Source organism: Cyanistes caeruleus, chromosome Z (genome assembly GCF_971803275.1).
Source record: "Cyanistes caeruleus chromosome Z, bCyaCae1.hap1.1, whole genome shotgun sequence".
Lineage (NCBI taxonomy): Eukaryota > Metazoa > Chordata > Aves > Passeriformes > Paridae > Cyanistes > Cyanistes caeruleus.
The window spans coordinates 9,561,830-9,588,474 of NC_141732.1; the positions used below are offsets into that span (position 1 = coordinate 9,561,830).

At 34.1% G+C, this 26,645-nt stretch overlaps 1 protein-coding gene across 2 annotated transcripts in view; it reads right to left on the minus strand.

The window, feature by feature from the left end:
* The window catches only part of MAN2A1 (mannosidase alpha class 2A member 1), a 118,478-nt gene that overhangs the window by 49,900 nt on the left and 41,933 nt on the right, over positions 1 to 26,645 (minus strand). For both annotated transcript variants that reach the window (XR_015280196.1, XM_086867307.1), the window contains exons 8-12: positions 23,106 to 23,283; positions 18,831 to 19,033; positions 14,131 to 14,316; positions 12,709 to 12,823; positions 9,811 to 9,878 (exon numbers count right to left, since the gene is read on the minus strand). Coding sequence is in view for 1 of the 2 variants with exons in the window: in XM_086867307.1 (XP_086723433.1) it covers positions 9,811 to 9,878; positions 12,709 to 12,823; positions 14,131 to 14,316; positions 18,831 to 19,033; positions 23,106 to 23,283 (750 nt within the window). In the remaining variant the exon portion in view is untranslated. The remainder of the gene's footprint in view (positions 1 to 9,810; positions 9,879 to 12,708; positions 12,824 to 14,130; positions 14,317 to 18,830; positions 19,034 to 23,105; positions 23,284 to 26,645) is intronic.

Below are 26,645 nucleotides of genomic sequence, written 5' to 3' on the forward strand. Positions count from 1 at the left end.
CTTTTTGTCCTGAATAGAAAAGTCTGTTTTCCTGTACAACAAAGAGAACATAAGTTGCTGTACTTGTGCACAACTAAGCAGAGATGGTCTCTCAACAGAGCAACCAGTTCTTATATAAACATCAGGCAGCATTTAAGATCATTGGAAGGTCCTACATGCCTTAAACCAGTCCACCTTTCTCTTTTATTCCACCTGGTCAGACACAAGTCTATGCACAAAATAGACTGTCCTATAACCCATTTAGGTCATGTTAGATATTACAAAATATTACATTTTGCTATGATTCCCAAGAGTAAACTGAAGAGAAAAAGGAAAATCTAGATATTAACAAGACCCACCCCCATGGCAATAGGTTGCTGTAGCTTGACCTCGTACACAAAATGAGAAATCAGAACAAACTTTGAAAAATGTTACAATCGCTATTCTCGAAAAAGTCCAAATCTGATGATATTGTTCTGCAGCTCAACGACCAGTTTTTCTAATATAAAAATAAATTTTTAATTATTTTAAACAAAATTTCCTTCAACTATGTCTTCCTATTTTTCCACTGCATATATAATGACTGTTTGTAACAAACTTGTATGCATTTATGGATTTATCTTCCTTATTATCAGTCTTTTCAAACGAAACAGATGATGCTCTTTCAATGTCTCTTTGGCTGCTTTCCTTGACTCTGTGCTTTTGTTCTCCTATTATATCTTTCCAACGTCTCATCCCATATTTTTGATGAAGCCTTCATCACTCTTTAGTCTAATACACTGTTTCAGCTGCATTTTACAAAACATTTTCACTTAAATCATCCAAGAGTAAAACTGTCCTTGACACCATACAAGTAACTCTCTCAATTTCATCTTCTGTCATATCTAGTCTTCTGCTTCACTAATGTCCATTTGGTCAGTCCACACATTATTTTTCCATGTGATGTACAATACTTCCACTTGCCTGCCTCTTTGATTATGAAATAATGTCTCCAGTTTACCAAGACAGTTTTAAATACTAATCCTATATAGAGTGGTTGTTGCCAGTATGACATAAACTTTTACCATCTATTTACATTCTACTGTATTATCATGACAGATGGAAAAGAAAATAATTTATGGCTTTAATATCTTACCTAATAATTCCTTACTTGTTTTTAGGTCTCACTTTGCACAAAAAAATTCCTACTCAGAGTGATACCAAAGGATATAATTTCAATAATATGGGATATTCAGCATTTACCAATGAACATTTAGAAGACAGCTAGGAAACCAGCAAGTCTGTCTATTAACTGAGTGAAGGTAGTACAAAGTTAAGGTCAAAGCCACATATATGACTACAGTGAAATTGTGCTTAAACTGCATCATCAACACACCTAATTATTATATTAAAATAGTTTCAATAATTGCTACAGATTAAACATATCTGCTCTGAGATTCAGTAGATACTGAAATCATTTGCATTCGTAACTATACAATACTAAACATTTAATTAAATTGAGAAGTCTTTTGTTTATGATTATGACCTATGCTCTCAGACATAGTGTCAGTTATAAACACAAAACCTGGGACAGTAGGAATATGGGTGATTTATTAAAAATCAAGTTAAACTGTTTTCTATTAAGTTGGAAAAGCAGGTTCTTCCCCAAAAGAAGATTCCAGTACTTTCCCCAAGGGGTCTTTTAATTGACTGGATAAAGCCTAAGGAGATTTATCAGTTTACCTAGAAATTTGAAATAAATAATTTTAATATGTTCCTCTAAATCATATCCAGATAAGATTCTTATAAATTCATCAATACTGCCACAGATGTAACAAGAAAAAAAGATCAATTTACATTAAAGCAGCAAATTATAATCCAATTAAACTGTTCATTCCAGAGTAAAGTATTAATCCTGAATATATATAATAAAATATTATCATTTATGAAGAAATAGTAGGATTTTTGCCCTCTTCTTAAATAAAACATCTTTTGCAGTTTATGAATAATATCCTGTGTAATAGTTAGTAGGATGGTAATCTTAACCTCAAATTACCAGCACACAACATAAATTTGTGTTTCTTTCATAAGGTGTAGAAAGGTAGAAGCAAAACCCATGATCCAGGGATCAGCTTTTCATTATACTATCAAACTGGTGACATCAGGAAATAAAAAGATACTATCAGTAAATAAGTAAATTAATAAGAATCTACTTCAGTAGAGTTGCAACACAATATATTGCCATAATTATAAAAGCATTTGGAAAGAAATGTGTATTTTAGAAATAGAGCTACACTAAAATTACATATTATTTCTAAGAGCAGTAATGTCTGACAGTTCTGGCTAACGTACAAATAAATAAAACCAGTGATTCTGAGCTTCTAAAAAAAGTTCCATAATCTTGGCTTGACATTTCAGAATCACTGCAGGATCACCCCTCCTAATGACAGCCCCAAATCTAAACTTCAGACTCACAAATAAAGGTGAGAGAACTCACACACATGCATTCCTATGAATTTATAACTCTACAGAGAAATCTTTATAATATCCATTGCTCATGCAAAAGGCACAGAGTTAGGCAGACAACAGGCACATGATCCATCCCTCCACTCTCACAGGACAACAGGACCTTTGTGTGACTTTCTCAAGAACAAGCCATGGAACACCCTCAAGAAAACAGTATTCACAAAAAAAAACCCACAGACAATGGCACAGCAAGAGCTATATATTTTGAGAACATAAAAAAAAATAACATCAACCTAAGACAAGACTTTTAAATGTTATGTACCTACTACATATGCCAGATACACATACTTCCTATGATTTAGATGGATTGTAGTGGCACACATATCCTAATCTGGAGCACATAACTACTCTCCAATTGAGGATAAAAGGATTAAGTCCAAAGGCACTATTTTAAATTTTTCTTTTACCACAAAGTTGTGAGATGTTCTGAGGTCCAAGATGGGCTTGAAGCCCCCTGACTTTTTCAGGATCAGGAAGTACCTTCACTAAAATCCTTTCCTTGTTCCTCTTGTAGTGCAGGCTTTATAAATCTGCATTTAGAAGGGAAAAAAAAATCTGGTTCAGAAGAACAGAAAGACTTTTAAATATTCCATATCACTTTAGTCTGTGCCTTGAGAGCCTTTGACTAACTACAATATTGCCTCAAGGAAACTCCAGTAAAAAGGCTGAAGGGGCCAGTGCCTGGAAAATAAAAGAAATAATATACAAATGTACTAATAAACTGAAAATATGTATATTCTACTTCAAAAACTGCTTCAAAAAGTACATGCATATGATGCAAATCTTTCAGCTGTATTCAATCATTCACTACCATATTTTTTCATAACGATCACTTTCTGTGTTTTGAAAACAAGCTCAGGGCTTTTCCTTCCACTAGAGTACGCTTAGTTCATCCATTCTCTTCTGCATTTCACGATACTTCCACTACAGTGTTCTCAGAGGAAACCAGAAATTTATTGTAAGACTTAATTGTCATATTTTATTTTAATGCTGAAATTTTTTATAGCAACTGAAGCATCAAACACCTTCACTGTCTGATTGTACTGATACTGCAAACCCCAACTAAAGATCCTGATATGCTGTGCATTGAAATGAAAGGACTAAATCTGTGCCATTTAGAAAAACAGCAAAGATTCTATGAATCCTAAAACTATGACCTCATTCACTGGCTTAATTTCAAAAATATTTAGAGCAGACTGTCATTGATTCATCCATAGTAAGACAGACCAAAAACTGAAAAAAATTTTGATGTGTAAGAATTTTTATACACTGAAAAATTAATCTTTAGAAGTTTGAAATGAAACAACTTTTTAGAATAACTTGAATTCAGAAGCATAGCATTCAAAATCTGAGTTTTAAAAAATAAAAATTAATTCCACAAAAGCCTTGAAGTACAATTAATTGCAAATCAAAACTGCTTTTTCCTTCTTCATAATGGAAATTTATTGTATCTCAAAAAATGTACCAAAATTCAGTTTTAAGGGCCTTAAACAAAACAAGGCATTCGTCTCTTACCTTGTCATTTTGTTTTTAGACTTCACAGATAAATTTTTAAAGTGATGTCAACTACCAGTGCCTTGAGTCAGTTCTGAGATAAGACTGTATGTGGTATATTTTTTTTTTAATGTGCTTTTAGTACAAAAAGTAAAAAACTCACACAGAAAATCTGGAAACCTCTGAAAAAATGTTATGACCTTACACAAAGAGTGAAAATAAAGAGATCAAGGTGCTGTGAAACTCTTCCATACCCCTCACTTCCTGTCCCATTAGACACTGTCAACAGAGAGTTTGCTGGTTTAGTCATAAAGATAGTTGCACAGCTAAGTTCCACCTAAAAACCAGAATGAAAGCATCATGCTTTTTTGTTCATTTTGAATGAACACCACTTTTACCAGAATGATTTTTACTGAAGTACTTATTCCAAGTTCACATTTAGTGACATTTCAAGATTCAGATGTCTGAGTCAGCCAAGCATTTCGATGCCTCTGCAACAGCACTTCCATCATGAAAACCAAGGAGAATGCTTTTTAAATGTCCAATCAATTTAGACAAAATGACCTTGCGTTTACTAAAACCAGAAAACGTTCTTGGCAGCTACAGGTCACCTGAAATCCAGTAAATTGATCAGGCAGCTGAACACTGAGATTAACATTCTATTTTCAAAAAACCATTAGGCTGTATTCAGCCTAAGCAGCCAGGGTATTGGAAACTAAAGTGCAGGCCTTTCACATATCACCTCTAAAATGTTTTTTAATTTTTCACCTACTTGCATTAGTGTGTGCTAAATAGAAGGGCTTAGTTAGGCATTGTCTCTTAAGAGAAGCAGTATTAAGGCTTGACTGAATGTCTTCATCCAGTCCACCTCCCTAAAAGATACTAATACACAGATTTCACTTCAACAAAAACACAAGGTTGTGCATATTGCAATCACTATTTCATCCAATGAAAACTTAAAACTATGGGTTTGGTTAGCATTTGTTTGTTTCCTTTTTCAAGATCTATTTTCTTCTCTGGGAAACTGTTGTGCATATTAACAATGCATGAGTTGCCTCAAATATTTATGAGTACATCTTAAATGTTAGGGTATTCTTTCCTATTTTCTTTAAACTTTTTTTTTTTATTTTTAATTGAGAATTGAAAATATCTTAGTTTCAACTGTCCTTTTCTTCCCAGCTGTTTTTGAGTATAACTAGGAATACATATGACTCTGAAATCATACAAGCATAAAAGGCAATGAAGATGTTTATTATTAAAATGTGAAATGCTGTTGGAGGGTCCTCTCCTTGTAACTACGTTGGACTAAAGTTTAGATAGTTTGTACCAAAATGGGTAACATACATCTAAAGGGGGTAAAAAAGGAAACAAAAAATCACCACCAAAGCAAAGGTTGCCAAATAAAGAGTATTATCCTGATCCAGTCATTTTCTAAGCTCACCATGACACAGTTATGGCATGTGACTAATAAAATTTCATTCTCAGACAAATTATTCTTGATGTAGTCATCCAACCAAATACAGTAACATACACACTGCTCTGTCAAGAATTTTTGACTTTTGTACATTATTCTCTATCACACATTAAAGTCAGTAATATAGTTTCCATTTCTACATTATAGTGCTTTGTTGAGAAAGCAGTGAATACCCTGCCAAGTGTATTTTTGAAAAGATTATCAACTCAAAAAATTATATAGGTAAATTGGGATTTTCTTTCTCAAAAAATACTACATTTTTGACATTATGGGAAAAACACAACTTACGCAAAAACTTTATTAAATAAAACTTTATGTCAAAACCTGCTCATGGATAACAAGGTAAGGATAATAGCCCAGATGATTTTGCATCCTCTATTTCAAAAAAGGAAATTTTCTTTTATAATGTGGATATCACTAAACTGCTTTGACAGATCTTTGAAGAAATAATTGATTACAGTGTATCCTCCTGTAATTAATTCCCTAGGCAACCTAAATATTACAGCTAGTGGAATTATGTGTCTGCTAAGCTATAAAACTGGCCTGATAAGAAGGTTATATCATATTGTTCCTCTAAGATGAGCCGACAAAAGTTATTTGTGGTTAAATTGTAATAATTGGTTAAGCACTAAAAATACTCCTAAATTGATGATTTAAAAAAAATTTTGAATGCCACAGTATCTTCCTGATAGAACAGAGTGCAGTGAAGCTCAGTATTGAAACTGTCCAGCTAGGTATGTGAAGGTTCAGGATTTAAAAAAAAAGGGGAAGAAGAGATAAAACCCAATGGTCACTGTTAAGTCTTTTCACTAAGATTCACAGTATTGTGCCAAACAAAACAACTACCAGATCCAAGCTGGTGCCGACAGTCAATCCGGTCACTTGGTCGTGTGTCATGCTCTGCTGCAACGCTGTCTCCAGAAAACAGCACAGACAGAAACAGCTGGGAAACCCTTCCTCCCACAGTCAGTGTGGACTTCATCTGCTGCTGACAGCCTAAACTGGACAACAAGAGGTTCAAACACACCCCCCACCCCCTGAGTCCAGTGAGTGCAAGTCTTTTTCCATTCAGGAAGTATGCTCTCCAGCAGACTGCTCCTGAAAACCCATTATTATATTAAATAGCTGGGCAGAGTATGAACCAGCATCCAATTTATCAGCAGACTCCCCAAGTGTCTGTTTCCAAGTGCCTTTTTGTCTCCAAGACATGCAATAATTTTAAACTTCAGAACAAGACTGGAGTAGTTCTGTATCTAGTTGAATATTATGTTGTGAAAGCTCCATTTTGCAGCTGAAAGAAATATATATTTTTTTAAGAACATGAAACTTAATTTATCAGTTAAAAGGGATTTAATGAAATTAAAGACTCCCTAATTTCAGTATTCTAAAGCCTGATCATAAGACCACTTAGTCATCCTGAGGTGGTAGAGTCAAAGTTAAGATCTAAAATACCTTGTATACCTATTTCATCAAAATTAACATGTTACTTTTAAAATAACAATACAGATTCATAAAGATATCACAACAGAGAAGAGATGCTCAGGTGGGAGCAGAAACAATACCAAACAGGTTACAGGTGGCACCTGCCTAGAAGCAGTTTGAAAGACAATTCTCAAGTACATAACAATATGGAGATACTTCATATTAGAACATTAAGAACTGAAAGATTTTTTCCTGCTTTCTTTTCTTTCCATGTAACCAAGTTGTTGTAGCTCTCCTGTACAGTCTGTCAGATAAGTTTTCACTACTGATTACAACTTTCACAAGCAGTGAAGAGCACACTTAACTAAAAAACACCCAGAAGGAAGGATGAAAGAGGAAAAAAGCATACTACCAAATATGTACCTGTAGAAAGCAGCTAGTTATATTTCCAATCAATAAAATAAGTAAAAAAAATAATTATTGAGGTTTGAAAAGCCATTATGAGCTTCCCATCAGCAGTGTCCCTCTAAACTCACAGGTGATATAAAGCAGACTTACAGAAGAATAATCAAGCTAGAATACAGATATTTTTTTTAAAATTCTGACACAGAAATGCAGAAATAAAAAAATCTAAATAGCCAATCAAAGAAAAGTAACACCTTGCCAGTTAGACTGATTTAATTTCTATGCCATGTAATGACATATTAGAACACACTAGAGGAAAGAAGTCTAGAGATTCAATTATACACAGGTGAATAATAAAGACTATTAGAAACAGAAGATAAGCAAATAACAAAGTTGTGGTGAAAATCAGTATTTAAAATCTGCTGATGCCCCAAAATTTCAAATGTCAAAAAACACTTTCTTATAAGCTTTAAAGTTTGAAGTTTATGCACAGTAATTCTTAATAATAGATTTATTAAATTGAGCTTAAGCTTCTACAGAAAATAGCATTTCTCATGAACTGCTACAAGAAAACTCAGATGAAATATTCACATGGATTTAACCAGTAAACAGTTTACATACCACTTTTCCCAATGGTAATAAAGTGAGTGGCGATTCAGACTACAACCAGAGATAAACTTAGAAGACTAAAGAAGCTAAGCTAATTTATGTAAGCAAAAACAGTTTAACAAACAGATACTCGTATGAAAATTTTAACAACAAAGAAAGCATAGAGTAGTGTACAATTATGTGTTACTTTCAAAGTGTTTCCAAATAAAAAAGATGCAAAAAACCCTCAGGGTTTAGTCAGTAATATCAATATTCTCTTATAATCTTTCTTTGCCCTTTCTGTCTCATTTTTCCCTCTCTTCATTCTTTTTCCCCATACTTCTGATGGCAGTCTTTGGAACATATCTCATGCTTTGTATGACTGGATGGTACCTTCACAATGCCAGAGCAACATAAAGTCAGGAATTTTCTAGTAGTACTGTTTTCTCAGTAAGTCCAGTTTAGAGAATAGCAGCAGTAGTCTGCTAGGATAATTTTAATGGTAATGTCATGTATATCTATTTGATATACTAGTCAGAGGGGAACAAAAAGGCAAATGCCTGAAATTAAGACCAAAAGGGGAAAAACTTACTCAGCAAATTATGCAGAGAGTGGAACACTGTATGCAAACAAAAGGGGTATTAGGGGATGAAAGTGGCACAGGGAAGATTTCAACAGCTAACCTAGGTAAGGAAAGCAAGGGCAACAAAGCTATCCTCAAATGGCAAAGAAGGTCTGTATTGTAACTTGCCTCCAAACAAGTGCTTATATACTTATAAACTACTATTTATATACAATCCTCTTCCAGAGAAGAAACCTGAGGAGATAATTTTGAAAATCTAAAATATTTTAGTTAAATAAATATGCACCTGAATTCTTGGCCATTTTGGAGAAGTTTATCGTAATCTATTAGCATCTATATACCACTCCAATAAAAAAAGAGAATTCCTATTAAAAAAAAGCATGCACTAGAGAAAAGTGTACACTAGACACATTATGTACATTCAGTGCTGGAGCACTGAAGACAGCTTCCCCCAAAAGGTCACAAGATCTAAACTTTAGTCACTTTTTCAAAGTCTTTAATTATATTTTTTTTTAGCAATAGTTAGTCTGCTGAATAGTTGGACACCTGCATGAATTAGGCAAGTAAGTCTTAGTGGCTTGCCACTTGCTAGAACTAGAGAAATCAAATACTAACATCAGCAAAAATAGCCTTCCCTGCTTTTCAAATGAATCTTAAATCTTCTGTTCTGTAAGCAAAAAACCTTATGTTATTTGATTTACACACACATAGCAGGTCTCCTACCCAGATATCTTATTCACTTCATTTGGATCAGCCATTTTAAATGAATGTGTACATTATTTCAGGTGGGATACTGAGTGTTCATGGGCATTGCAGCATGCCAGCATCAGCTGAATACAACTACAAGAAATAAAAAAGTAACCCCTCCTAATGGAATGGAAAGTTGGAGTTAAGAGAGTCTTAGTTTATCTTCTACTTTGTTTTTAATGACAATTCAGTATTTATAAATTGTGATTTTTAGGCCTTATAAAAACTTGACATTTTGCTCACAGAGTTAATTAAGGCACCTGTAATTCTGCTTAATTAGAATCTTCTATTGCTTCCTCAAGCACAATCTGTTTAGTATTATGGCGCTGCAAAAGCACAAAGAAACTGAATACTGCTGTGGTATGTGAGAAATGCCTATAGTTTTAACATGCTGTGTCCTCTTTCATATAGACATAGTAATGTTAGCATTATCTCCCAGTCTAATTTTTTTAATTTTCTTTATTTTTTTTCAACTTTAATTCTATTTTGAGCAAAAATTGAAAGAAAAAAAACTGAAAAAAGGGGAATGGCATAAAAAACTGCTTACTAGGTAGTGAAAACACATACATTGCTATAAGAATCTCAGACACTGAGTAATATATAAATTATTTACCTTGGTTGCAATGTCAGCTTTATAACTGTCTTGCGTGGCAAAGAATCTTGAGAAGCCTGAATATCATCCTACAAGAAAACATCTTTGAATTTCCTTTTGAATACACTTCAATGGATAATATATGAGCTTTGTCTATTATATGCATTTTGTGGAGTTCAAAATCACATAAACAACACCATAAACCAAAGCTTATTTTAGCACATTACAGAGGATGACAAATAACAAAATTTAATAAACTAAGCACTTCACACTAACAAAAGAAAGATGCTCCCTTTGACCAATTCACTGCAAAATATTTGTTTTCATTAAAGATCTTATTAGATTCCATTATCACATTATTATATCTGTGTTTTCATTTTTGCATGCCAGACTTCATAATCACAAACTACCTTCATATTTTGCAAATATTTATTTTTATTAGATTTCCCCTGCTATGAATTTACTCTGAAACACCACACTCCTGTGCACTTATCACAAGGATTCAGTGTTGTTTCCTGGGAGCTCTCATTGTTACCTTATATTGTGCACAAAGAAAAATTTCAAAAAACATAATTTGGGGTGTGGTGTGGTACACTTCCACTGAGGAAAGGTAGAGACAAGACACTGCTGTCACTGTTGCACAGCCTAAGAGAACAGCCAAACTACTGATTTACAGCACATCCCAGTCTGTTCTTACAATGGTGACCACTACAGACTTGGAAACCGAAGTGCAAAGCTCCTCAGTTCCTCAAAACATCCTCAAAATCAAGTTTTTTCAAATCCAGCAATTTCCATTTACATTAAAATTTTCTTTCTGCACAGAAAGAACTAAGACTAATGTACAGGAATTGTGTTATGGTTGCAGTTTTATTTTTGCAGTTTGAATCTCATCCATGATCCAACCAAAGTTGCATCATTCTGGGATCTTTAAGTGCCTTCTATTTTTCAGTGTATGCCTTCCAAGTGATTTTTTGTTTGTTTACTAGTGTAGAATTTGTAAAACCTAACACAAGAAGTACAAAGTATTCAGCTACCAGCTGAGAGAAACATGATGCTTTTGAGTGCTACTAATAATTAGAAAGAGAAGAAAAAGTACAAACAGTATCATTCTGGATTTCTTCAGTAGTGTCTTATTCCCAGCTTCCTTTTTTCTGCCTCCAGGGAAGCGAACTTCTCCCTGGTTGTACCGGTTACCTGCCAGAATGCTGCTGCTACGGTCTTATGCTCTGTTCCTCTAAGTGTTTTTCATTTTTTCACCCCTCAAAAACAACAGCCACTTTCAGTCTTAGAGACTTCATCATTTGTCTTTCTCAGCTCTCCTGACATTCTGAGCACCCATCACTGAGCAATTCTTAATGTCAGCTTCCATCAGCCACCAAAATACCACAATCTGTACTCCAAAATAAATGCCTTTGAACTTCCAATTTGCTCAAGGTTTGCAAAGGTTCTGTAAGTATCCTGAAGTTCTCCTGTTAGCAGTCTACAAATCTGACATTAAAAAGGTTGCTATACCCAATGCATAGCAGAGATATTAGATTAATGGTATGCTGCAGATATTGTGTGGCATACAGATAAATCTTAATCTGCTTTTGTAATCACCTTTTTTTTTGTTTTATATAGGCACAATAAAATTAATTGAAATAAGAACTTCCTTTTTAATTTCTGCTTTCACAGTGGTAATAATAGCTAATTGAATTAGTATGCTACTAGGTAATATACAGTTTAAACAGCAATTAGTACTTGTACAGTGCAGTGGTATTAATCCAGATTGATAAAGAACACGAACAACAAAATAAATTTAGTAAAATAAAACATGGCAACGTCTTCCAATATCATTCAGAGCAGGAGTAAAACCTTCGTTCCAGGCATGCCTTCAAAATATTCCTACTTTGTGAAAGTGCACATTACAAAGAGGAGAAAAATTATATATTTATGACACACAAGCATATAGCATACACATTCAGCATATATACTTATATATGTATATATACATATTTGTATAAAAGTCATAAAAAGTATAAAGAACTATTCTAACTTTTTTTTTGTTTGTTTTTAATGCATACATGTGACTGGAAATATAATTCAAGATATGACACACCTGGCACAACTAAGCCATAAAATGTATGCCATGTTTATTATGTCAGAAGTATAAGATAATCATATCATAAAGACTATCTTTATGCTGTGTTTATACACAAAGAAATTAAAGCATCTCATTTTGTCTTTCTTCAAGGTAAATGCACTTAAGTAGACTTCCTAAAAATTCTTAGTTATCACAGAAGAAAAAGTTAAGAAAGTGAAGAAACTAAGAATTCTGTCGGGAAGCAGTATAAGCAAGTGTGTTTCTTCAAGGTGTTCTTCACTGTAAAATAAGTCTCAAAATGATACAAGAGGATACATTGCTTACTTTATCATCCATTTCATTGAACATTCCTGTTTCAAATAATTTCAGCAAAGAGAAAAGAGTACAAGGTATTGTCTAGACCTAATCTAGCAAACTAAGGTCAGACTTCTGTTAGTGATGGAAATTTTCTTCTTCCCACAGTTCTTAAGTTAAAAGTGAAGTCAAATCATAGGACTGCATACTGTTATCCATTCACTTACATATGTATATCACTTAAGCATCCAACAAATTTCTGCCCACAAGAAAATTAGAACACCTGCTCTTACTATCTAACTCCAAAAGGGGAACAAGATCCCTTTCCTTTAGCTGTGTGGGCTTTTTTCAATATCAGCTGCTGACATGTTCACTCTTTACTTTCTAATATCTTCAATCTATATGAAGAATGATAAGTAGCACATTTCTGAGAAGGCAGTACCTGAAAATTTAGTTCTGATGTTTCCCAGGGCTACTCAAACTGTATTCAAAAGACATAGTTTACATTTCATTTTTGGAAAAAATCAAGGAAGAGAGCTCACCATCTTCAGGAATGGAGTTGCTGTGTCATAATCATAAGCACTTTTGTCCTTTAGGATAAGAATATGAGCAGAGTCAATTATCACTTTCTTCACATTCATTATTGAATGGAAAAGCCTGTTAAAATATTTAAAGTCTTAGTTAGTTTTTAATTACTTTTATTCAACATTGTAATATCAAAATTTAAAAACATTAAAGAACCTAAAACTATGAGTTGCAAAAAAATAAATAAAAATTTTAACATCAATATCACATGAAATTAAGAACAGTTAGTTGCAATGGGTGCAATAGCTTGAAAAATGCAGAAATAGTCTGAAATATATCCTTGTCATACTGCAAATGAGGTACAATTCCTCCTGTATGTTGTGCTACTAAAGGTGTATCCTCAGAATACCAACTGCTCTTTCAAAATGCTAATCTTAGGAAAGTTTGCAATTTGTATATTTGATTTTCAGTTTCTGTAGTGGAGACAAGCCTGAAACACTGGTTACAAAGTCAAGACTGTGTTTACACAGGATTAAGAGAACAATCAGACACATGAAAAATATAAACTATAAACTATACAAACTATCAAGAGGCCCACAAGTTTCTAAATCCAGAGAGCTGGATAATTTAATTTGAAAAGTGAAAAAAGCCTTTATTTTGCTCTCTTATAACTAAGTGCATTGTGAATTCTTATGATTTAGTGGATTGAAAATATGGAATTTAAAAATAATTGTCATGAAATAGTTTTAAACAAGAAAGAATATTTTAGACACATTTAAAATAATTACTCATTTAATGAACATGCTGTATCTTCAGGCTACCATCATCACCTTAATTAATCAAATTTACTAGTCCTAAACATTCCAATATGAAAAATTTTTCTGAACAAACCCATAATTAAACCATGTGTATACACAGCGATACATATATTATGCAATGTTTTTAAAAAAAATTCTATAAAGACACTAATACTGAGAAATACCCCCCAGATGAAACAATAAACAATGACAGACAAGTAGAATATTTTCAACATGAAAAAGATTTCCCACGTTTAAGAAAGGTAGGCTACAGAGGGTGTGGGATTTTCCAAGGAATATATGCATAAATTAGGGTATCTTTGATCATTGCTTATGGCAGACAAATATAAAAAATACTCCTACTTTCTGCAGAAAAATTCTGTTATTAAGGAAATCTCAGTAATGTGGCTACTTTAGGAAATATCAAAATTTTGTTTGGACATCAAATTCTTACTCAGAGGGTTAAAAAATATTTCATAAATGAACAGCATGGGTAATCAAATCCACTTCTCATGAAGAGCACCTCTACACTTTCAGTGGAGTACACTGCTGTTTCAAATGTGTATATCTGAAATAAAAACTTCAATTCTAAAAATGCAAAAAAATATTAAGATTTAACTTTCTGCATTTATAATAAATTACCTGGTGCCATAATCCACAACTACCCAATCTTTGGCTGTTCCTGTAATAGCATCATGATGCTGAAAGAGGCCAAGGTTCCTCCTAGCTTCTGTCAGCAATTTATAGTTATCCACAGAAGGAAATACATTCATCTTCTCAGATTTACTGGACTGTACTAAAGCCAAGTAGTAAAGAATTTCAGCTGCCCTGGAATTGCAGAGAATAATCAAGAATTTATACAGGGTTAAAATGTAAAAAACACATTTGATCTAAAGAATAAACTCTAAATAGTTCCATAAGCTCTATAAACCTTGATCTTACTCAGTTTAGCCTATCTTCACCCTGTAGCTTCTTGCATGACCTCTATGATGGAAAATGAACCTCTAAAATAAAAATATGACATTGCAAACTGAAATACACACTCATGAATGGGTGAAATATACAGATTTGGTCTTAAAACCTCACAGTATGGATGGAGTGCCTTACAAGAAACATACAATTCCCATTTCAGAAAACAACTTATTAATCAAACAAATTTGTTTTAAATAAATATACTAATCTCTGTACACTATCGAGTATCTATTCTGCCATTCGCACTTACAGCAAACTAAATTCTTATAAAGGCTTAAGCATCTCATGCATCTGCTCACTTTATATTCACCTGAATGAAGAGAACACTGGATTCCAAAACCCTTGAACAGAATGCAGAGGCTTTCTCTTCTATATCTGTTGCAGAAGCCTAGCACTAAAATATTACCACTTGATTCTTACTTGCTTTATGAGAATCTAAATTTATTTTACAAAAATATCCCCATAATTGCCAGTTATTATAGATATTTGACTGACAAAAATGCCTGCATAAATTCTGGGAAAACATCTGTTAACTTTTTTCCTATCATCTCCTAAAATGTTACAGTTCTATTTTTGCAAGTCTGAAAAGCATCAGATTATTTTTTAAAATTTATTAGAGGTTAATGAACATTTCTCAAGTACTTGAAGTAAAAAAGATGATAGAGGTTAATGACACAAAAAGCAAAGAAATCACAACATATTTTCTTGTAATGTTAACTTCTAAGAATGCAAGTCATAAATTTTAAAAAAAAAAGAAAATAAGTTAACTCTTTTATTTTCCTAAGTTGGCAGTGAGGGCATGCGTTCAGTTTTAAACAAGATACAACAAAACTATTAACAAAAAAACCTTGATTTTCAGACCATGAATGTGATTAATTGTTAACACAAAAAATTCCTTTAGATTCAATTTTCTATTCATCTTTATAGAACAGATAGCTCACAGTTATATAAAAACTGCAACTACCACATACCCAAGGGAACTGAAAGGTGCACATAACAGCCTAAACTATTTTCACATTGTCAATATTTCATGAATAGGATGAGATTTTGTTCCTACAGGTTAGATAATTGCAAAGAAGCTACATAGAAAATCAAGGTGCTAAAAAGTTATAATTACTATATTTAGTTACCAGTGCCAGATTAACCTTAATGACTGTAATTCAAATGTTTCTTAGTGCAAAGTCCTACTTCTATGCATCCCTCTTACTTTGTCCTATTGCAGTTCAATTTGAAAGAAAAATGAAAATATTTTAGTTGTAAAAAAGGCATCAGATGTTCATCCATCTGATGAATAAACCCTGCCCAAAAGCATTTCACTTTTTTTAAAAAAAATTGAATCAGCCAATAAACACTGATATAACTTAGCTATAAAGAAGAGAACACAATAAATTTTAGTCCTTAAAATAAGGTGAGATCTCCTTCCACACAACAATATTAATTTAATTTCTTTTTTAATATTGGGGATATCTCTCAGATGCAGAATTTTCTTTTCATGTCCCAATATTTTTCTAAACACTAAAATGGTTCAATGGTCAATGATGAAGGACATGCAGAAACACAACACCGTATTAGAGAACTTCAGTTTAAAGGTAAGCATCTAATACTTGACCATAAAAGTTATATAAAGCCTTGGCTCTCTCTCCTCTGTTTCAAACTGCTGCAGATGATCTAATATAGTTTTCAGAAATTTTCCACTGTAATTTGTAATATCTGCCCCTGATAGAACACTGCAAATAGATCAAAATTTGCTTCACTGGTTTGTCAAGGCCTACCTTACTACCAAGGATTACCTTAGCTAGGTCCAGTTTATATTTATTCTAAATAAAAAATTTTGTCAAGATATTTTGAACTCTCCAGATGTAGTATTTTCTATCCATCTGTATAGTTAGAAGTATCACCATAGTATTCATCTTCTAAATTACTTCAATAATTTTTTTGCAGATTTACTGTAATTTTTCCCTGTTTACATCACTAACTAATAAAACCACAGATTGTGTCCCTAACTTGCCTCAAATTATGCTGCTGTACTTTGTATCTTTTCATTACATTAAACAAACTTCTGGTCACATATTTTATCACCCTTTAAACTACTTCCATCCATCCATCTTTCACTTAAGATTAAAAAGTCAATAATGTCTCAAATCACTGTCAATCTCCATTATAAAATCCTGAAGCTTTCTTACACTTCTTTACTACACAACCCCCAAAAAACTCTTTTCTAACAGGAGAACCTTTAACAACCATCTCTTTTCTCACTCGATGGTTAGTTCTCACATTGGGTCCTGAGGCTGAACACTATTTCCTGGATATTAAATAACAGTGAAGTGCTACTTAATTCTGGTACTGCTGGAACTTAAAAACATTCATCTTGGTAAAAAACACACACACACATGTATTTACCTTCTGTTCATGGCTCCTTCCCTCACAAATATGGACATACACCAGATAGACAGACAGGTAGATAGATGGATGGATGGATGGATGTTAGCTCAAAAATGCTATGGAAATAATTATCAGGAGTTTGAGGATTAAGTATGATCCTACTGTATTTCCTTTGACTATAAAGAAATAAGAGATAAAACCCCTACTCCTGCTGTTCTCAGAACTAATGACATTCATGAAGATTCTCATGGCTTCTGAAAACAACTGATGAAAAAATATGATATTAAAACAATGAGAACACATCTATACATTTTATTTTTACATGTTATTTAAAAAGGATAACGAAAAATTGAAATTACACAGGTACTTTTTTAAACTATACTTTAATACATAAAGTATTTGACAGATTAGTGTTTCTCCAGAATTCCTTTACCTACACCTTTTTCAGAAGTTAAAGGTAGGTGAAATGTTTAAATTAAGGAATCTCTTTAATAATGTGAAGTTTTAAATACTAGAAATTCATATGAATTTTTCTGCAATCTCTGCTATAAAAACCAGAAAAATTATTATTAATTAACCACAACTAAAAAAACTTGAAAAAATAGATTATGATGAAGCTGAAGGAAATTAAATCCTTTGTGTGTTTTAAAAAACAAGAAAGGAAATTAATCAAAACTATGAAGAAATAATTAACTAGATAATTCAATATAAGAATATTATCTGTCCTGCTTTTCATGTTCTCTTGTGCATCATGTCTTCTCCAACAGTAGTAAACAACGTTGTTTTCACTGAAAATTTAAGATTCCTGTAATGAATCATCCACTTTCCCACAGTAAAAACCGGATTCCTTGGAAGAAGTAAAATGAGTTCTGTTAGATACAGTTTCTCTTCTGAAAGGTACTTGGATCTGCCTCCAAAACACTACTTTCCAAGCTCACTTGGAAATGCCTCTTTCCACACCTCTATTGCTCGTTCCACTACTGCAGCATCCATAATAGCAAAAAGTTGTAATCCTTTTAAGGAAGGCTACACATGAAATGTTCAGGGTTTACATCATATCCATCTGCCCTAGATTTCTTTCTGGAGCTTAATAACACAGTCATTTATAAGTTAAATCATCTTATGTCTGCTACAAGGGAGACCCACTTCAATACCCCATTACCAAAATTCAGTATCAATCTTTTTCTTTAATGAAAATGCAGACAGTTTTCAGAAGAACGGTAGTGGTAGATCACCAGATGTCACAGTAGAGACAGACAGTGACACCTGCTTCTTCTTCCATCATAGCCCCATCTTTATTGCACATAGCTTATATCTACATGGTTATCAGAAGGCGCCGTGTTTAATCCCGGTTGGTCAGGAGCTCAGGTCACTGGTTGGTAATGGTGAGTGTACTTGTCAGTCAACACTTTTCTCCCTAACAGCACTCACACACTTTTTCTACTGTTTTCATGGAACAGATCCCTCATTATTACAGGTGCACTTGGGTTTTTTTCCCCAGTAATAGTTTATTATGTTAACACACTTTTCATTCTCAAGATGTTTTTGCATGGGAACTTATCAGGCTAGCTGCCAGCTATACCAAGCCGAAGTAACAAAGCCTGAATCATGATTTTACAAGGCCTTTCTTTTGTCAGGTTTTACCTGTATGTGACGACTTGGTACACAATATTCCTGGTTATTTCTCAGTTTCCTCTGGGAACCTCTGTTGAATTCACACCTTTGTATTTCTCCAAAAAAGTTCACACTATAGCCATAATTCCTTACTTTGGTTTGAATGCATTGTGTGGGTTTTGCTTTCCCTATTAAGCTGCCTTTGTGTCAATTCATGAGTTTGTAGCTTTGACCCTTCCAATTCTCAACAAGATCCTGCTGGTGGGGAAGTGAGCAAGGGGCTGCCTGAGGTTAAACCATGACAAATACTTACACATTCATCTCTCCTGTGTGCCAAGAAACAGGTTCTGAGTGTACTGGATGGCAGGATTTACCTTATGTAGGATTCCAAAACTCTGTCCAGGCGTTTATAGAAGGGTCGTGATGTAAAGTATCCACTCCAGTAATGATGATCTCTGTCTGCATAGGTGAAGAAGTCTCCACTTACAACAGGAAAAAGTGAATTGCTGCTCTTTTCACCCAAATTGCTTTCTCTGCGCAGAGCTTCGAAGTAATCAGACAAAGTTCCAAACTGGGCCTGAATGAAAATAAAAATTACTGTAATGAAGTTCCATTTTTATCATGCAGAAAATACGAAGAAAATTAATATGCTTGGAAATACATTTCAGAAACATGCCACTCTTCCAGCAGATTTATACAAGACCTATCCTAAAAATCTTTAAAGTTCCCCTGCACATTTTTCAGACAAAATTGGATAGCATTTCAAAAGTCAGTACAAGAAGTATTTTCAAAAAAGGCAATTTGACTCAGTACAAGAAAGAGATGGATCTGTTGGAGCATGTCCAAAGAAGACTTATAAAAGTGATCAGAGGAACACCTTCCCTACAAGGAAAAGCTGAGAGAGGTGTGGTTGGTCAGCCTGGAGAGGAGACTGCTCTGGGGAGACCTTACTGCAGCCTTTCAGTACAGAAAAGAGCCTTGTAAGAACCATGAAGACAGGCTTTTTAGTTGGATTTCTTGTGCTAAAACAAGAGATAATGGTTTTAAACTAAAGCAGATAGATTCAGACTAGACAGAAAGTCAACTTTTAATATGAGGGAGGCAATGCACTCAAGGTGCCCGCAGAGGTTGCGGATGCCCCATCTCTGGAAACATTCAAGGCTGGATTGGATGGGACTCTGGGCAATCTGGTCTAATTTAAGATGCCTCTGCTTATTGCAGGGCAGTTGGATGAGACAGCTTTAAAGGTCTCCTCCAACCAAAACCATTCTACAACTCATGAAATATGATTTTATTATTTTTTTAATTTAAATAGATATATAAAATAAATACCTAAATATATAAAACAATATCTAAATGAAACAAGTCAACAAACAAGTAAAGCATTGTTTCATATCTTATGAGTAAATCTGCAATACACAAGCTAAGTAATACCTCAATATTACCCACATAGCTGTCTAGGCTAAGTAAGAAATTTAATTTAATGCAACAAAAACATAGTTCTCCTAATCCTGTGTTTTCAGAATTAGCTCTCCTGTGCTCCAGATCTTGCTTAACCCAAAAGATGACTGTTGATCCAAAAAAAAAAAAAAAAAAAGTGTTTGCTTTCAGAAGCAGGTTGTTTAAGCTATGTACAAAGAATCTGCATTTAGAGACGTAACATGGAAAAACATAAATTAATTATCTTCTGGTATTTTTAAGAAATGCTCAGGCATTGTAATAGCAGATCTTTACATGGTAGGTCAAAAATGCCTCAATATCCTCAAGATTCAGAGCCACAACAAAAAAAGAGAGAAAATAAATTATTGATGTCAATGTTATTAGTATTGAGAAATGCTGTTAAAGAAGGCATAGAGGACAAAATGGATTTTGAATTAAAGAGAAAATAAAACATAATGGAAGCTGGAACAGGAGAGAAGACCACATTATGTTACCAGAAATATCCTCACCATATATAGACTATAAACTATAAAGACTTTAAACTATAAAGATAAAAGCAAGTAACTTTATTTCCTATTACTATTATTATTTTTAACAAGTATACAATGTAGCATACTATGATTTACAACACCAAAACCAAGTTTTAGTAAAAATCTTTTAAAAGTGACTTGGAATATAAGGACTATCAGACTATCACTGTGACAACAAAATCACACTTTTTAATCATTTTAAAAACCCCAAACGCTTTCACTTCAAAGTTATTTATCATCCAAGTATTTATTAGGTGGATATAACATGGTAACTTGCCACTTTAAATGGCAGTAAAGCAGAAAAAGATAAATATTGCCCCTGAAATTCCATCATTGGTAAACCTTGCCTTATCAGGCACTTCTAGGATAGTTGATGTTTTCTTTCACTACCATAGGCACCTACAAGCAGAAAACAAAAAACAAAACCAATTCACCAAGAGAAGACACAGAGATGATCTCACTTCTGCATTGAAGCAGAGGAGTAAAACCTTACCAGAGGAAGTATCAAAGTCAGGTGAAAGGAAACAGTGAAAAACCAGTATTCTATTGGCATACAAAAAGATTCAGCCCCTTTTATGTATCATAGATGCAAAGGAGATCTCTGGATAGGAGACTGAATTCCTCAAGAGGGAAATAGGTATGTTTTACAGTGATGTACCACATACCTGCAGAACAGAATAGTGGCTGGCAGGAGAATCTCAATGCTAACAGACATATCCACTAGATAAACATCACAAAGAGCTGTCTGAAAGAATAAATCTCTCCTCAGATCAGAGAGGCAAAGTAGGCACTCCCTTGTGTAAGCAGTAATATCCCAGGCATCTCAGTGCTTCAGGAAAAATGTCAACTCTTCCTTTATATAATCTAGATTCTTACATAGCTGAGCATGTCCTGCTACTTGCCTGTGGAGTTACATTCCACTAGGAAAAGTGCAGAACAGTGTGAAAGTTCTCCATTTAAGCTCATGTTTTCAAGAATAAATGACATCCATTTCAAACAAAACAAATGATCAAACCAAACAACCAGCAAAAAAAATCCCCAACAGGCAGACAATAAACAACTAAGAAAGAAAGAAAAAACAAAAACAAAAACCAAACAAACAAAAAAAAACAAACCCAGAGAGCAAAAAACCTAAGTATCTGAATACAATGGAAAGGAGAAATGCTCTGATGCCAACAGGGTTTCAGCTGATCAAAATAGGTATGAAGTGACTGACCCAGAGGATTTAATATCTTTTTGTCTGGGTATTAAAGCCAGAAAAAGGTTTCAGATACTTCCATGAGGGAACCAAGGGTTACAGTGACTCCAGACGAGCACACCTAACCAAATGAAGTAGACTGCTAGAATCCTTGACAATAGCATTGCCATTTTTCTTTTCAGGAGAGGAACTTTCAAGGGTCTGAAGACAGCATTGGTCCTTGAAGAGTGGCTTCAGAGCTAGAGCCTTCAGTTTTTGCCCCAGAGACAAAATCATTCAGTCCAGGTTAGTAAGAACTACAGAAAATATGTTGCTGTTAGTATCCACAGAGTACCTGTACAGTACATACATTTTTGACATAAGTAAAGCTGCAAGCTTAAGTTTTAAAAGATGGCTTTAGGTTTAAAAAATTTGAAGAGTACTCTCCAGGTCTGTCTCCCTCCACTAAGACATACTGGTCCGTTGCCATACATCATGTCACCCACATCCCAGAGGAAACACATTCAAAACAAAATCCAGTTTTCAGATAAAATATAATCCCGAAATATCATCTTTCTTAGGCAGAACACAAGTCCAGAAGTCAGCAGAGAGTAACAGACTACAGGCACCACTCCAATGCACTGTTGGAAGAACCAGGGAGGTAACAGAAAAGACAAGGAAAACCAGATGCATGAGCAAACCATATGAAAGATACCAGACCAGGTTGAAAAAAAACCCCAAATATGAAAGCAGTAAAAGTGCTTTTTATCACTCTCAGGTGACTCAAAAAACCCAAGGCTGTGACCCCCATTTGTTGTTGTCATGCAAAAAATGATGATGAAAAGTTGCTGGAATACAAAGAACATCTATAGTACAAGTCCCTAGCTAGGGCCATCAGCTTACACATTAGAGCATATGAATGTGTGTTTTAACTCTTGCACATAACTGTTGATTTGAAGTGGTACCTCCTCTGAGAATTGTGTTAGTATACTCAGTCCTTTTGTAGTCAGGTGAGTCTTGGATTTCATTGTATTCAACATGTGTCAGCAATGGCAACTCTTAAGATTTTTTGTTTTGTTTTGGGACGTAAGACCAAGAGGATGCAAATAAAGCAGAAAAATCTTCTTGAACTTCTAATAAGAAAATACAATAGTTTTAATAACAAAGGCTATGAGTCCTGAGCAACAATGCCTGAAGCCTGTGAAAACAGGAGCACAAGAAAACAGATAAACCTGTTCTCCAAATTAACCTAGTTTGGAAACTATCTATAGTTTTCAAGCCGATATTATTAATAGGAAAGGTTTTGTTTTTTGGGGAGAGAAGATGGTAAAGGTGGAAAAAATGTAAGCTACCAAGACACATCAATCTCCTGTTAAATAAAATATAAAAGTTTCACATTTGAAAAAAACTCAAACTTAACCACAACTGTTTTTCCCATGAAGAATCTCAGAATACTGGGAAATAGTGTTTTCCCCATGAACCAGAAAATGTGTTGTAGTTACCTTAACATGCCACTCAGAACGAGAATTCATATAATCAAACAGCTTCTGATAATTATGGTACTGCTGATCCCATTCTGAGCTCTCAGCATAGCGGAAATCATCCCCAAGTGGAGCTAACAGAACTTTCGTACGGAAAAGCTTTGACTTCTTCCTGTATTGATCTAATATAATCCAAGCCCTTGAGGAAAGAAAAAAAAAGAATTCAGAAGACAGAGGGAAAAAAGCCAGCATTTGGCAAAACAATTCTTGGATATCAAGTTGTACATTAGGGTGACCCTAAACAAGACATACAAAACTCTGTTATCTCCCTTTGTAACAAAAAATCTGGATGCAATTCCCCCTACTGGGACACCATATTCAACCTACTATTGTTGCAAACACTATGCTAATTAAATCCTTCAAGTTTTATCAAGCTTATCAAGCTTCATCTCAAGTAATAGGACAGTCTGGATCAATTTGTGCCTGTGCCAAAACTAACCTACAATTCAAATTATGTTTAGCTGCTTTATATTTAGATAATAATCCTAATCCTCCCAGCCCCTATTTACAATAACAAGAAAGCTCTTCCCACCCTCTCTGGCACTTTCTTTGATACTTTGCTTCATATCTTCATGTCCTTGGCAGAAAAACTGCCCACAAATTAATCTCAGAGGAACTCCAGCCTTGCAAGTAAAATAAATTCAGGAGGAAGTTTGCTGCTAAAAATCACTGTTCTCCTTTCAAGCAGCTTCTTACACATCTTAGAGCCATCCCTCTTGAATCTTTGAGTCCTGAAAAATTAAAACCACTACTTTCATACTTTTTGCCTTAAAAAAACCCAAAAAAACCAAACAACCCAGAAACAAAATATTCACACATGCATACACAGAAAAAACTGAAAAATTATACTATGGCACCTACTAATTCTAGGTAAAGTACCAGTTCCACAGCAGCAATATATTAAGAATCACAAGTCTGATAAACAGGTTACTGTAAAAGTACATTTTCAACCCTCCCCCTCCAAGTCACAATTACCAGCATCTTCAGACACTGACACCTCTAATTAAAATCATGTAAATAATTCTCATAGGAAATATACACCATAGTAACATATTTCAGAAAACAGAAATACAAATGTCAAGGCTTTAAAGACAAAATAGCAGAAAATTCAGATTCTAATGAGGTTCTTTCATTTTTTCATGTCTTATTAATAGATGATCTTGCAAAATCACCTTTAAACTCATACCCCTGAAGAAATGCTGTATAAACATTTATGCAGAAATTCTAAATTATGTGTTTGAAACACCTATTTCTTCGAACAACATGCCAGGGCTTACTCATTTATCTGATTGCAGAAGTCCTGTATAAACACAAGATCTGACTGTATTCTGGAGGGAGAAAGGGGCCACAATATTAAATTTAGTTAAGGATCTACAGAGTTCTAATGAGCCTAGAATTTATCAAACTAGTAGCTGGCCCCCCAATCCCCTATCTATTAGTGAATTTATAGTTCAGATCACCTATCAATGATTTCCACAAGTTCCAACAGGTTGTAAATTTAAACACAAAAGGTTCCTCACCACACAGCTACCAGAACAAGACTTCGCAATGCTTCCTTCTAAGAAGCCAGTCTAACTCAAATTTTCCATATATAGTTATGGTTGAAAATGTAATTTAGTGTTGAGTCTCTTGAAAAATACAGGTTACAGCTAACAGGATATTTGACTTTCACATCTCTCTTCAAAGTTGTCCTCTAGTTTCTTTCCAAATAACCTGCAAAATTCATCAGTAGGGACAGCAAGATCTTCCTCCATTGCAAACCACTTCTATTTAGCAGAAACACCGAAGAACATCAATTCAGGTATAATCTTCTAAGCTTCTCTCAAATAACTTCCTAAATCATTCATTAATACAGGAGTGTGAAAGTGCCAGCAGAAAGCTCAACACAGAGCATAGTGAAGACAAAAAAATATCCCTGGAGAAAAAAAATATTCCAACAAGCCTCATAAATTTTTTCCCTTTGTTGTTCCCCAGTGAAACGGAATTAGATACATTTTGACATGTTTATGCTGCCTCACTGAATGAAAATCTGAAAACCACACAGGAGATCAGCCATGATAAACTTTTTGGTTTCAAAGTTTCAGATTATCACTGAACACTTGAGACCTTTCACAAATAAAGAAAATCCTTTTGCATCACAACTTCTTTTAATGCAAAAAAATAAGTATTTGAGTAAATAAATACCAAAACAAGAAACATGGCTGCTTTTGACACTTGCTATTAGGAAAGAATTCCTAAATTAAATTAAATTCCTTCCTTAAAGGAAGAGGAGCAATCACTGAGGCAGGCAATCACAAACATTAACCACCATACATACAATGTGACCATAAAGATAAAAAAACTGGAGGGTAAAACTGGGCTTTTGAACAGTAGCTGGTGAAGAGGAAAGTCCTTTCCTACTTCTTCTCTGAAGCACACCATTTGCAGTAAAGATTCTCTCTTATTTCATGCTTGGGAGAAATAGAGAGAGAGACGCACCGAAATAAACTGTGCTTCTGCTAACAGCCATTTCCATTCAAGGGAAAAAAAAACCCAAACAACCCAGGGAATGGGAAAAAATTGACACAAAAAAAAAAAAACCCCAAAAAAAACCCAACCAACCGAAAAAAAAAACCAAAAAAACACCCAGCTGCTTTTTCCTCCTACTGTGAAAAACTTCACATTTCAGCATTCAAACATCTGGATAAGAATGCAGCTGCAAATCAGGGCAGGTGCAATAGTAGTCTTTATAATCTAAGCTGTTATGAAGCTGAATTAAACAAATACAGGTTTGCTGCTTCATTCCCTCTTACCAGGTCCCAACTCAAGTAGCAAGGCAATGAAAAATCCAACAACTACTAGCCTGAAGTTTTCAACTCAGCATCTCTTTAATATATATGTAAGGCCATAATAGTATTGAAATCAAAAGCAACAGTCCCAGCTGGGTATTCAAGTTCTGGGTTTTAATAATTTTGTCGTAGCTTTGGCATTGAATATAGGTCAGTGATCTAAACCTGGTCTCTAATCCACTTTTTTCAAAACTATATTTTTCTTATTTATCCTTATTATTAAGGATAAATAAGGAATTTATCCTTAGCATTCAGAGATAAGAGGTTGACTAATTAGTGTGCTGCAAACCTACAACCTTGAAAAACTTATGATGTAAAGATAAAGATATGTAAAACTTATACATCTCTTCATCATAAAATTTTAAAACCTATTACAGAGGTCAGATCAGTAACGTTTTGGTTTTCTACAATATTCCAACTTTTTCAAAAAGTACATGTAGTGTTTTAGCATTCTCCATTTAAACATTACTGTGTTTTAGTGGGTTTATTTGAAGCTAGATGCTAAAACGTGAGGTTCCAGTGTCAAATGTAAATAATCCAAGCTTCCAACTCTAAGGCCAAATGTTAGTTTTACTTTCCCTTTAGGTATAACATACTGATGTTTCAACTCCCTGTTTGACACCAAAACTGCTTTTATCTAAATAAAGGTGATGCAAAATATTAAGTTTCAGAG